This window comes from Oryza sativa, chromosome 3, assembly GCF_034140825.1.
Source record: "Oryza sativa Japonica Group chromosome 3, ASM3414082v1".
Classification (NCBI taxonomy): Eukaryota; Viridiplantae; Streptophyta; class Magnoliopsida; order Poales; family Poaceae; genus Oryza; species Oryza sativa.
The window spans coordinates 33,314,572-33,328,638 of NC_089037.1; the positions used below are offsets into that span (position 1 = coordinate 33,314,572).

General features: G+C 49.3%; 1 protein-coding gene across 1 annotated transcript; it reads right to left on the minus strand.

Moving 5' to 3' along the window:
- Window positions 1–11,026: 11,026 nt before the first annotated feature.
- On the minus strand, window positions 11,027–11,643 carry LOC4334306 (uncharacterized). The gene has a single exon (XM_015773803.3). It carries the CDS (start codon window positions 11,486–11,488, stop codon window positions 11,273–11,275), a length of 216 nt encoding a protein of 71 aa, XP_015629289.1. The 5' UTR covers window positions 11,489–11,643; the 3' UTR covers window positions 11,027–11,272.
- Between the last annotated feature and the right edge of the window lie 2,424 nt (window positions 11,644–14,067).

Sequence of the window (14,067 nt, forward strand, 5' to 3'; positions counted from 1 at the left end):
GTTGTCAACCTCTATTCCTCTCTTCTTTTAATGTTTTATCTGCAAAACCGGTGCTTATATAGGCGAAAACTGCTGCCAGAGGAATGTTGATTCCGACACGAACATTATCAGACATCAGAAGTAATCGGAATCGGAGGCAAAAGATCAATTCTTCTTCGTTCGAAAAAAAAAAGATCATACAACGCGTTGCGGCCCACTTGACCCAGTTAGCCCACGTGCACGCATATTGGAGCCTGTATGCACATGTGTAGCCTATTTAGGAAAAAGTCCAATCAACTCCCTTAATATACACGTTTAACTTCATCGGTTATGCTTCATCCAAAGAGCTAAGATAAAATTAGGTTACAGGACCTCCGGCATTGCACATGCTTGTGTAAGTGCTATTGAACGATAACAAATCATCTGCATGAATAATGCTCAGATCATGAATATAGAAAATCCTAATTACCCAAATTTTAATGTAATTTTAATTTTTCCCGTTGCAACACACGGGTATTTTTTTCTAGTGAATGAAAAAGTTGGTAGCAGAAATTCAATTTTTAGATGGGTAATAGAAACTTTTGTATTTCTTAGCATGTACTCAAACAGTCCTATCACCACCAACGGGTGGCTTTGTTCTGTTCATGTCAAACTGTTGTTCACAAAAGCATCATTAGAGCTCTTCGGCTTCAATTGAGCAGTTGCCCAAAGTTTAATATGGTGTACTTGTCCATGTTATGAAATTGACGATGGATTTAGCCATCGTATCACTAAAGATTGGACCCGGAAGAGTGGAATACAATTCCTCAAAATTTTGCTGGTGAATGGCAATATGAAATTGGTCAGCTGAGTGCAGTATTTTTTTTTAAAAAAAATATATCATTATGTTCAGAAACAATATCTAATCTAAAGTTGCAAACTTGCTGTACTAATCAAATTGTGACAAGTGATGCCATGGTTCAGTCCAATTCATGAAGTTCCTGGTTCAGAACAATCTCTGAACTAAAATTATCAGTGTGAAAATCTGTCTCAGGGATTCCTGAAACACTGAACATTTCCTTTCCAACAAAATTTGTCTCAGGGATTCCTGAAACACTGAACATTTTCCTTTCCAACAAAATCTGTCTCAGGGATATCGTGTAGTAGCAGATAACTGGGCTAAAATAGACAGTTCAATGCAAAATGTACAAAATACTAATTAAGAATATTACTCATTTTACAGATCTACAATAGCAAGACAAAATATCGCAGCAAAACAAAAACTTATCACAATTCCAAAATTGCAGAAACCTAGGCCTAGACTATGGATAAGTGGGCAGAACCCACAATGCTCTTCTTGCCGCTGGGACTTCCATGAATTCTACCCCTCCATCTTTCACATTGGATATCTTCAAACACGCCTTATCCCCGGGATAAAACATGTAGACGCAATCCGCCTCCAGTCCACGATCGTCGGCCGAACACGATGCACCGAAATACCCAGGAGCTAGCAGGAAAGCACGGCCACCAAGGTCATCGGCTCTGCACCACCGCTGCTCAGAGAAATCCATCTTATGGACTTGGGTTTCACCGTCAATCATGTCGCAGCCAAAGCCATAGACCAGGCTGACCATGTAGAGCTCCTCCTCGGATCCCACCAAGAACACCTTCGCCCTGTTCGCAGCCTCGAGCTCTCCACCGAGCTCGAGCGAGCTGAACGCCGGCGTGGGGGAGAACTCTGAGCACACCGATGTCGGTGAGGCTCTCGCTGTTGAAGTAGAACTTGCCCCGGCAAGCGGCGATCGGGCATATCGGCACCTTCTCGTGCAGGTCACTGACTGGATCCAAGAGCTGCGTTCCAATGTCGTACTCGTGTCTCGCCCACTTCTTGCCGTCGACGCCACAGTGCCAGATGACATTGGCATTGGGCTCGACAAGGAGAACAATGCAGCCAGGAAGAGTAGGCTTGTCCGAGAGCAAGCAGGAGCTGGTTCTTGGTAAGTCGTCAGGTAGATGTGGCATCTGAACCTTCTCGTCAGGATTCAGAGGGCTGAACATGAAGGTGGACAGCGAAGTTTTGTCGTGAACTAGGATCCAACCCTGCGGCGTCACCCAGAATTTGCTGCTGTTGTTCGTCAGGGCATCGATGTCGCAGGCGATGTCCTGTCCCTCGAAGATGTTGAACAGTGTCGTCTTCACTGATTCCGGGCCGTGCTGCTGCTGCTGCAAGGCGAGGCAGGGCACAGGGAGAGGAGCCATCCCAAATATCGTGCTCTAAATCTCCCAAGCAAGCTGTGGCGACACCTAGAGAGTATCGTACCCTTTACTACTTCTTATATGGATCTAGCAAGATCTGTCTCGATGAAGAGAAACTACCCTTGTGGCGTGGCGATATCTTAAATAGGCGAACCAAACAGCCCTTTGGAGAGCAGAACCAGAATCCGACTCCGAGTCGATCAAATCGGATTACTGAAATACCATCAGATATTCAGATATCAGAAGTTCATCAGAACATGTCGAATCAGTTGAATAATCGACCTTCTAGTACCGAGCACTTGCCTTCCAAAAGGCCGCGCCGGCCGGCAAGTGACGCCGCCCCCCGCCGGGCACCTCTCTGCTCAGGGCTTCAGACCTCTTGCCCTAGAAGATGCCCGCGGCTTTGGGCTTGCATTCCACGCATATGACCGTTCGTTTGGGAGGGGATGGGACAAGCAAAGCTAAGGTCTTCTTTGGGCATGTACTAGTATGTGGAGCTTAACATTCTGAGGTCATATTTGTTTTAATTAAGATTATTGTAATCCAAATTATTAAACCAGATTAGTATAAACAGAATTATAATAAGTTATGAGTTGTTTGTTTCTTTGAATTATCGGAGACATATATTATTGAGTTTAAATGGCTAATGTCTTTAATGCCCTTAGCTATTGCGGAATGGGATATATACTCCAACACTCCCCCTCACGCGAGACCCCTCTCAAGTCTCAAGCGTGGAATATTAGAGTGGGCTGCAATTATTTTATTTAATTGCGCGCCAGCCAAGATTCGAACTCGAGACCTCTGGCTCTGATACCATATTAAGCTACATGCACCAGCCAGTTGCACCTAAAAGCCTAAACTGATAGGGAAAGACGATCAATTCACTTTATATACTCCAACGGATGAGACGGCGACAACGACGCGCCTTGGGGAAGGAGTCGGGCTCAGGGTGGGGGCTCGGGGGAAGGATTTGCGCAGCGCAGGGTGGGGACTTGGGAAGGATTTGCGCACGATAGGGAGAGAGGAAGCGGATGCACACACGGCCGGGGGAGGCACCGGATTCGCGCACACTAGGGAGAGAGGATCAGAGGAAGCGGATGTGCTCGATCAATTGGGTTCGATGGCAGTGGTGGGTAATTTGCATAAAACTTTTAAGGGTAAGGTAATGGTCTTTAGCCACCTAATAATCTGAAAAGGCACATTTAGAGAAGATTATCATATTATACTAATCTAGCTTATAGATTATAATAATGTATCATAATAATCTACATATTTGTTTCAAATTATTGCTAATAATCCATATTATAATAATTCTAAGTTGAAACAAACAAGGCCTGGAAAAGTAGAGTTGCTACAATCTGAAAATATAGAGTTGTCAAAATATGAAAAGGTTGGATTTTTTAGTCTGGCTTTTAGTTTATTTTTTGAATTCTACAACTATAACTTATCAGAATTTAAACTAAAAATTAGATTGTTTGGGGAGCTTCGGATTCTGATACAAGCTTTCCCAAATAGACTCTTCATCATGTTGCCATCATCACCTACTAACTAATTCGAGAACAGGTGCAACCGGAAGAAAGTAATTGATTGCAACCATGAACTTGTTCCCGTTGCATCCCACAAGCACGTTTGCTAGTATGCTACAATATCAAAAAGGAGAAGAAAAATAAACTGGCCAAATCCAAACATAAATGAAGTATAAGCGACTGTTTGGTTGATTTTAGTTATTGTCACATCGGATGTTTGAACACTAATTAGAAATATTAAACGTAGGCGACAAAACTCATTCTATGATTAGCCTATATAAACATATGCTAATTAGGGATTAATTAGGCTTAAAAAATTTATCTCGCGAATTAGCTCTCATTTATGCAATTAGTTTTATCATTAGTTTACGTTTAATACTTGTAATTAGTGTCAATCATCTGATACGACAGTGACTAAAATTATCCAAACACCACCTAATAATTCCAAGCTGAAACTATGGATCAACGTGCAGAATCCACGACGCTCTGTTCGCCGGTGGAAGTCCGACGAACTCCTCCCCGCCGCGCTCTCTCACGCTCGATATCTTCACGCACGCGTCCTCCCCCGGGTAGAACATGTACACGCAGTCCGCCTCCAGCCCGCACTCGCCGGCGTCGCACGACGCCGCGAAATACCACGGAGCCATCACGAACGCGCGCCCGCCGCCGAGGTCGCGCGCCCTGCGCCACCGCCGCGGCGGCGGCTGCTCGTGCTCGGAGAGCCTGTGCACCCGCGTCTCGCAGTCCGTCATCCCGGCGCCGCCGAGCTCGTACACCAGGCTGACCATGTACAGCTCCCCCTGGGACTCCACCAGGAAGAAGTGCGCGTGGTCGACGTCGCCCAGCTCCCCGGCGTCGATGTCGAGGGAGGCGAACGCCGGCGCCGCGGAGGCGAGGTCGAGCACGCCGAGGTTGCCGGCCGCGTCGGCGTTGAAGTAGAACGCGCCGTGGCGAGCGGCGGCGACCGGGCAGATCGGCACCTTCTCGACGCGCAGGCTCGCGTCGTCGACGCTCTGCGTGCCGATGTCGTACTCGTGCTTCGCCCACTCGCCGTCGCCGTCGCCGCCGACGCGGCAGTGCCAGAACACGGTGGAGAAAGGGTGGACGAGGAGGACGACGCAGCCGCCGTCGCCGCCGGCCGGCTTGCCGGAGAGGAGGCAGGTGCACCTCCTCGGCGGCAAGTCGTCTTGGGGCAGATGCGGGAGAGGAATCGTGTCGTAGGAGTCGCGAGGGTTCTGCAGGAACGTGGCGGCGGCGGCGTCGCGCACTAGGATCCAGCCCTGCGGCGTCGCCCAGGCGTTGGCATTCGTCAGCCCAGGGATGTCGCCGCCGCCGTCGATGACCTTCCTCTCCGAGATGCTGAACAGCACCGGCTTGTCGGAGCCGCCGCCGGCGTGCTCCAGGGCGAGGCAGGGTAGACGAACGCCGCTGCTCGACGTGTCCATCGTTTTCGCCGCCCAACACAAAGAAGAAATTTTGACGGCGACGACGTCGCTTTGGTTTCTTGTAATTTCTGGCTAGATTGATCTTGCGAGAAACAAGAAAAAATCTTGTGGCTTATCTGATTTGGTTTACGATAACTGCGTGCAAACGCGATACTCTGAAAAAGGAAAACCGAACTTGAGTAGAACTCGGAAGAAACAATTTTAATTGTCCCCTTTTGGTATTTTGAGTTTAAAAGAATAATTCATCAGCCGGGCATGTAAAGGAGACATGTTTGATGTACTCAATCCAAATCCAAACAGTGTGACTGAATCTTTTTTTTTTTAGCAAAAGTATAAAATCACCTGTCCATGTTCTGAAACTTGAGACAAATTTACCAAACGTATTATACTTCGGTTTGGAGTTTGGACTGGGAACAGTGGAAGACAGTTCCATCCTCCACAAAATTTGGTTGAGACATGTGGCGCCCGTTCCGTCGTGGCGCCTAGCGGGAAAATTATCTCTTAAAAACCCTAATTACGAGATTTGTTTCTTTGCTTGTTGTCTAGTGTCCGTGCCATCTCAAGATCTCAATCCCCGATCTATCGTCAAGTTCAAATCCGAATCCAAATCCTTCCAAATCAAATTCCTCCGCAAAAGTCTATTTTGCCTCCTCCGGGGTCGATGGGCCGAATCTCGCTCGGCCCATCTCTCCCTCCCCTCCCCCGGCGCGCTCCTTCTCCCCCTCTCTCTCTCTCTCTCGCCCCCTCCCCTCCCCCGGCGCGCTCCCTTTCCCCCTCTCCCTCCGCTCCGCTCCGCCCCGCCCGCGCGCCGCGCGCGCGTGCGCGTGAGCCGCCGCGCCGAGCGCCCCCTCCCTTTAACCTCGCTCTGCCCGCGCGTGCGCGTGAGCCGCCCGCGCCGAGCCGAGCGCCCCTCCTCCGCTCCCTTCGCTCTGCCCGCGCGTGAGCGCGTGAGCCGCCCGCGCCGAGCCGAGCCCTCATTTCCGCTCCCTCGATGCCGCTCCCCGCGCGTCGTTCGCGCGCGCGCCCGCGTGGTCCTTGCTCGCGTCGCATCTGCGCCGCCCGGCCCCGCTGCCCTGCCGCGCCTGCAGCCGCTCGGCCCCGCAGCCAGCGCGCGTGCCCGAGCCGCGCCACTCCATCCGCCGCGCCCTCCCGTTGTTTCCCGCGCGCGCGTGCCGAGTGGCCGACCATCTGGTCGCCGCCGCCGTCACTCTCTGCCGCGCCAGCCCGCGCCTATCGCCCGTGTCGTCGCGCCGCTCCAAACCGCCCCGCCGTCATCGCCGTCGTCATCGCCTCGGCCCCGCCACTCCGCACGCAAGCCGCCAAGGGACGGAGGCCGAGCCCTCCTCCCTCTGCCGCGACGCCCCCGCTCCCCTCCTCCTTTTTCCTAAATCGGCAAGGGGGCAAGCCCCTTTCTCCCCCTCCTTTTTCCCCTTTTCCTCCCGCCGGCGTCATCCTCCCTCCCTCTGTCACCGTCTTGGCCGCGAGCGCCGAGTGCCAGCTCGCGCCTTGACCGCCCAAGGTCGGTTTTCAAACCGACATCGTCGTCCTATAAACCAAGGCGCCCTCCCATCCATTCCCCCTCCCGTTTCGCTCGCCGCCACCGCGCCATTGCCATCCCTCTGTTTCGCCGTCGCCGTTCGTCGTTGCGCGTGTCGGAGGAGCCGGCACGAGCAAGGACGCGGAAGGGGACTTCGGCCGCGCCCTCTCCTTCCTCTTCCCCGGCCCGAGGCCGGAGAGATTACTCCCGCGCCGTCGGCCTCTCGTCACTGCGCCCCGACCCGCACGGTAGTGCCTCTCTCCGTTCTTCCTCCTCGCTCCATCTTCCCCCCTTAGTTTTCGGTGGTAGCACGAGTAGCCTCCCCGTAGCTAGCCGGCGCCGCCCCGACCGTTGCCGTCGCTCGCCGTGTGCTCGTCGTCGTCGCCGCTCGAGCTCCGTAGCACCCGCTCGTCGCCAGCCTCGCTCGGCGTAGCTCCGCCCAATCCGACGCTAGCATCGGATTCCCGTAGCCGCGTAGATGCTCTCGCCGCCGGGAATCGGCCCCTCGTGACCTCGTCGCCGTTTTCCTCTTCCCTCCCCGCCGGTTGCCGCCGCCGCGATTCGCCGCCGTCAAGCTTCCTCCGGCGAATCCGAGCCGTTGGCTCGTCTCCCCTTATCTCGTGCAACCACCCGGTGTGCTCGCTTTCGCCGGTATCGCCGTGGTTCGCTCCGCCGCTCGCCGCTGTTGTCCGCCGTCCGTTCCGGCCGGCGTCGTCGTCTACCTCCCGCCGGCCCGCGTGGCAGCCACGTAGGCGCCACGTCGGCGCCAGCTCAGCCGAGGTCAGGACGGGCCGACCCCGGTCAGCCCCTCCCGAGCGCGCGTTCCACCGCAAGCCGTGAGGCTGCGCGTGGGCCCGCTGCATCCGTTCCTCCGCAGACCGCGCGTGTGCACCGCGTCCCTCCCCCGCCCGCGCGCGTGCGCCGCGTGCTCCCTCCGCACGGTGAGCCGAGCCGCTGACAAGCGGGTCCCACTCGGGACCGCGCACGGTGAGCCTGGTCTACCGGCCCTCTCTCTCCTCCCCTCCCGCGCGCGCGCACTTGGGCCGCCTTGGGCCGGCCGGCCCATTTAGCTCGTCCGGTCCGCTCCTTTTCCCTTGGGCCGCGCCCTAGCCGCCCGAGGAAAAGTCTATAATCCCTCCCTATTTTCTTTTCTTTTCTTTTTCTTTTCCAAAAAGGATTTAATTAAATCCTTTTCCTTTAGACCAAAAATCCAATAATCTTAGAAATTCAATATCTTCCCAACCGTAAATCCGTTTGACTCCGTTCAACTTCCAAAATTCCTCAAATCTCGAGATCTATCTAATGGCACGCTTAGAGGTCATTAATAGGGCTTTATTTTCGCCGTTTGTTGAGTTGTCCCGTTTCGCGTGTAGTTTCGGAGCCCGAAGACCCGCAGTGCGAGGATTTCGAGGATCAAGCTCCAGATCTCGAGCAAGGCAAGCCACCTTTGAACATCTTGAGCCTATATTTGAAATTTAATTATGTTGCTTGAAAAATATTATGCACTGATAGGATCGCACTTAATCTGTTGTCCCGTCTGCAAGGCAGATTGGCGGACTTACATAATTTGCTGCATTTGATCCTCCCTTTGTTAATTGTTATATCATGTCCCCTTGTAACCATCTAGTTGCGTCTCGATATCCGTGCATCCTGCGCGAGTATCGACGGACGCCTTCAAACTTAAAATCTGAAAAACTTCTTGGGTAAAACTTGGGTTTACAAAAGACTTGGAAAACCCGACACCTGGGTCGGTGCTTGCGAACTAAATGAATTTCCAAAACCGCGGACCGGGGAACGTACCGGGTGTACGGTTTCCCGCTCTCGCACTTAAGGACCATTTCCTTGGAATTTCATCCAAACATAAGACAAGTACGACCACATGGGTGGAATGGGACACCCCTGGCGGAGTAACTAGCTTACCAGGGGAGCCTTGATGCCGAGAGACATGTGGATTCGCCGGGCTGGTGTCGGGGAGGACCCCTGGGCTTCCTGGCACAGTATGGTCTGGGACCTAACCTGTTGTTGGTCTGGGACCCCTCTCGTCGGCATATGGTAAACCTGTGTCGGCTTTGGAAATGCCTTGTCATGAAAGCTTGGAGGTCTCCCGACGTGGCTGATCCCCACGGGCTAGGTGATCCGGGTTAGTAATGTCGTGTGGGTAAAGTGTACCCCCTCTGCAGAGGTTAACAAACTGTTCGAACAGCCATGCCCACGGTCATGGGCGGATGTGAGGTGATTCCTAGTGTAGTTTTCTTTGACTACCGCTTGTGAAATTGCTGTTGTGGAAAGGGGTTCGATGTTTGAAAGATTCTGCAGCTGATGGGATCAGCTAGGCCCGGGTGGCCGTTTGAAAGTTGTTGGCCCGGGTGGCCGGTTGAAAAGCTGTTGGCCAGGTGCCAATCTTGTGTCATTTCTAAAGATTGATACATTGCACATACTCCGACCGGACGAGACGCACTGTCTCATCCGTGTCGTTTGAGAAGCACTCACCTAGTTGTTTTCAGAAAGGAGTTCAAATAAAATCAATTGCAAAAACAACAGCCCTTCCCTTAAAGCCTGCATTAAACACTTATTTCCCATGGCTTGCTGAGTACTCCCGTACTCACCCTTGCTCTATATAAATAATCTCCCCCAGTTGCTGAAGAAGATGAAGCGAATCCTGCTGATGAGGAGTTCTTCCAGGAGCAAGCCGGCTACGATGAGTTTTAGGGTTTCGGCCTAGTTCCCAAGTCACGCCTGTATTGTTTGATCCAAGTCCTGGCTTCCATTCCCCTTTTGTAATGCAGTTGTGAGCTCGGGATCTGTCCGCAGCCCAACATGACTGTACCTCTACTCTATAATAAAGAGACCTCTGTTGCTGTGATAATCTGTCTTCCTGTGATACCAGCACTGTTTCCTGGGACTGGTATCGATTAACAGGTTAATTTGGAGCGTCACGGGCTAGTTCCAGTCGGTACTAGTTCGGGGCGTGACAGGACAGTCTGGAGTGGAGTTATGGTGCTGTCTAAATCTAGCTCCACAACTCTAGTTCATTTTGTGAGAGAGCTTCATCCAGCTCCACTCCCAGTTTTGGTGGAGCTGAAACTGTTTGGCTGAGCTCCAGCTCCAGGAGGGGTGGAGCTGGAGCTGGAGCTGTACCAAACAGGCCCTAAGTTAGGTCTGGAGTGGAGTTGTGGAGCTGCCTAAACCCAGCTCCACAACTCTAGTTCATTTTGTGAGAGAGCTCCACCCAGCTCCACTCCCAGTTTTGGTGGAGCTGAAACTGTTTGGCTGAGCTCCAGCTCCAGGAGGGGTGGAGCTGGAGCTGGAGTTGTGCCAAACAGGCCCAACTCCTAGAGCTAAATTTAGGAGTTGGAGTTGTATCAAACAGGTCCTTAGTATGAAAATCTGTCTTTAATGACAACCTGAAGCATACTTTTTCTTTCTAACAAAATTTCTTCAGATGCTATTTGTGCACTGTAGATAATTGGGCTACAATAGACTGTTTGATGCAAAATGACACATCGAAACAGTCCGAAAACAAGATACTGGTAACAAAGGAAGATATTTTTATCAAATTTGACCCAAAAAAAAATGTCAAATGTATCAACCCCCAATGTTGATTTGCTAAAACCTGAACATTTTTGCTGTGACTACAAATCCTAAACAACTACTCAATCAGTAGGCAGGATCCACAATTACTCTGTGGGCCGCTGGAAGCTACAAGAACTCCACCATTGCCATCTCTCACGTTGGAAATCTTAGACGAACGCGTCGCCATCATGGCCTGGGAAGAACAGGGAGATTTGCAATAATGACACTACAAACATTGACATTTGCTATACACAAACCGGCTCTCATCCGCCGAGCACGACGCCGCGAAGTAGCACTGAGCCATGAGGATTCTGCTGCAGGAACGTGGTTGCGGCGGCGGTGTCGCGAACAAGAATCCGCCCCTGCGGCGTCACCCACGATTTGCTGCTCGTCAGGGCGGCAATGTCGCGGCCACCTTCGATTTCCTTCTCATCGGAGATGCTGAAAATTCTCGGTTTTTATCTTGCTGCAAGACGAGGCAAGGCTGAAGCGGATCCATCAAATCAAAATTATTGTCTGAAAATGCTCGAGGGTGAGGTGGAAATCTCTCTCTCTCTCTCTCTCTCTCTCTCTCTCTCTCTCTCTCTCTCTTGTGGCAGATCAATGGATGGAGAAATTGACCTTGTTGAATTCTCGCATATATGCGGAAGCAACCAGAGTACAACTCGTTTTCGAGTTCGTCTCCACGATCAGCAACAAGTAAGAGAACCTATTCAAATGGATCAATCCAATAGCCAATCAATCAAATCACTTGTCTGGGCGCTAATTGCGAATTTGTGATTACAAATTTTGGATTCGAACCCATTTTACCAAAAGAAAAAAAGAAACACATAGATTGTGATTACAAATTATCACACTGAACTCAACATGAAGAACAACCAAATTAACCACTTCATGTACACCACCGCGGCACGAACAGTACAGTATAGCAAGAAAAAGAAATGAGCCGATTCAGCAGCAGCAGCAGCCGAGGCTGATCAGACGAGATTCTCGGGGCCGTCCTTCTTCGCCGTGAACGGCTCCGGCGGCGGCGCTCCGACGCCGGGCGGCGGCAGCGGCGTGCCGTAGACCTGGGCGCCGACGCCGGTGCGCATCTCCTCGCGGCCCTTGTGCTTGCCGAGGAAGTAGCAGCCGAAGCCGAGCAGGATGGAGAAGAAGATGAAGGGCAGCGAGATCACCAGCACGAACCCCATCTCCTCCTCCTCCTTCTTGGCTACCACCTCTCACAAGCTCCTTATGGCGTCAATGGCGTGGCGAGGTGAGATCCAAGAAACAGAAGAAGCTTGCGAGGCAGGTGGAGAGAAGAAGTATCTGTTCTTTGCTTTGCGTTGCTCTTGCCTTGGGAGACGAAGCTGGCAGGGGAAGGAGTTGGTGTATAAATAGGGGAGACCAGCCATGGATGGAAGCTGGTAATCTGCGGGGTGCAGCAGAGGTTGAAGAATCCTATGGAAGAAGGCAGATGGAAGCTTGTGGAGTTTGCTACTGTGACAGTGTACCTCTTCCTCTGGTGACCGTTGGCTTGGAGCCTCTGGCCCAACGGTCGGATGCAAAGCAAAGCAAGGAAGCTTGACTTCTACTACTTGAAAATAATAGTATTTTCGTGTGTTTTTCTTAGAGAAATTTTTTTTTTGTGTGTGTTTTTCTTTAGGGGAAAGAGAACTTTGGTTGGGAAATGACGGTGGACAAAATGGATTAACCTTGCAGTCAAAAGTTCAGGGTGGACACTTCAAGATCTCCAAGCAGTAAACAGTTTTTTTTGTTTTTTTTTTTGCTTTTTTGGTCTAATTAAGAATCTGATTCCCTCAAAATAATTAAGCATTTGTTCGTTGCTTTTAAAAGGTAGATTATGTATACACGCGTAATCAACCAAGTGGTTCTTCCTCCTTTCTTTTCAAACTGCGAATGATGCTTCTATAATTATCTACACTCTTCTTTGTGACTTTTGCCATTATCTTGCATTACTCTTTTTTTCCGGAGAACTCAATGCTCTAATAATACAATTCACAGTTGTTGTTTGTAAAAGGCAATGGTCTGCAGCATATATGAAATGTACTACTATATCAGTACTACTGTATTTTAATTCAGACCAGGAAAATTTTCAGCACTTCAGTCATCAACTGGACAAGCTCAGTTGATGAGCTCCACAAGGTGTGGTTCGAAGCCTTACCTCTTTTAATTATTTAATATTATGTCATTCCTTAATATTTATGTTTTTTTAGTCATCAACTAGGCAACGATGTATGAACATACAGTATGGCTCTGTTCGATACTCACTGTTGGGAACGGTTTCCTACAGCACGGAAAACGGAGCAGCGATTAGCGGTTGATTAATTAAGTATTTGCTATTTTTTAAAAAAATGGATTAATATGATTTTTTTAAGCAACTTTCGTATAGAATTTTTTTTTACAAAAAACATACCGTTTAACAGTTTAAAAAGCGTGCGCGTGGAAAACGCGGGAGGGAGGTTGGGAATCCCTGGTAACGAACGGAGCCCTATGTCATCTCAAGAGATCAAAATCATGAGCTTTACATGATACGCTACAGGGCTTTAACATCGAGTTAAGTGACTTGAGCTTATTCTGTCAAGAAAATTTCTGAAGAAAGTGCATTACTGTATACTCTGACGAAGTCTGAGATCATGGAGCCACAGCAGGGGAGCAATCAAGCTTGGTCCAAGGGTTGCCATTCGTTTGCTCTCCCGGCTAGATAACTAATCCTATGTGATTTGCTAGAGAAAAGGACGAGAAAAGATGTAAGGACTCAATGAAAGTTCAGTTGAATCAGCTGATATTGGCAGATAATTTCATCCACACAGGTAGCTGATATTGGAAACATGCATGACTAGGGACATGCACTACTTAGGACATATAAACTTTACAGAGTCTCATCTCATGCTAAACCAGCAAAGCTTGTTGAGATAATGGGGCCAAGGTGCACTCAGTTTGAAAATTTTCAGTAGTTCTTAATTGAGTTTGAAAATTTTGAGAAACAATTTCAACTAAAGGATTGCTAAACTGTTCAGATTGTGCTAAGTGGAGCCATGAATCACACCAATTCATGAAGCTCCTGATTCTTCTCCTTAGCATGTGAAAATCCATCTCAGGGACACCTCAAACATTGAACCTTTTCTTTCCAACAAAATTTATTCCAATGGTATTACTCCCTCCGGGTTGATATTACTTGTTGTTTTGGATAAGGACACGGTCTTCAAAAAATAACTTTAACCATTATTTTCCATTATAATATGTATAAAAGTATTAACAAATATATGATTTTTTAAAGTAATTTTTAAGACTAATTGTAATCACCATATTTGAAAGACAAATATTTTAAAAATAATTTATAATCAATAATTCTAAAGTTTGACCTTATGGGCTTATCCTTATTAAAACGACAAGTATTATCAGTCCGGAGGGAGTAAGTATAATTGTATAATGTAGATAACTGTGCCAAAATACAGTTTGACACCTTGATGCAAAATGAAAGATTGGAACGGTCAAAATCCAAGATTAACAAGAGTACTTTTATAGGCTACAATATGATTAAAAAAACACAGCGATCAAATTTATCGATATGGTCTTTTTCTTTTGAACGAGTTATCGATATGGTTCTGAAGCCTAAACCTTTTTGCCATGACAAAAGAGAAAAAAAAACCTAAACTATATATGGATCAGTGGGCAGAATCCACAATGCCCTGTGTACCGCTGGAACATCAACGAAATCATCCCATCCATCTTTCACGCTGGACATCTTCAAGCACGTAGGCACCTC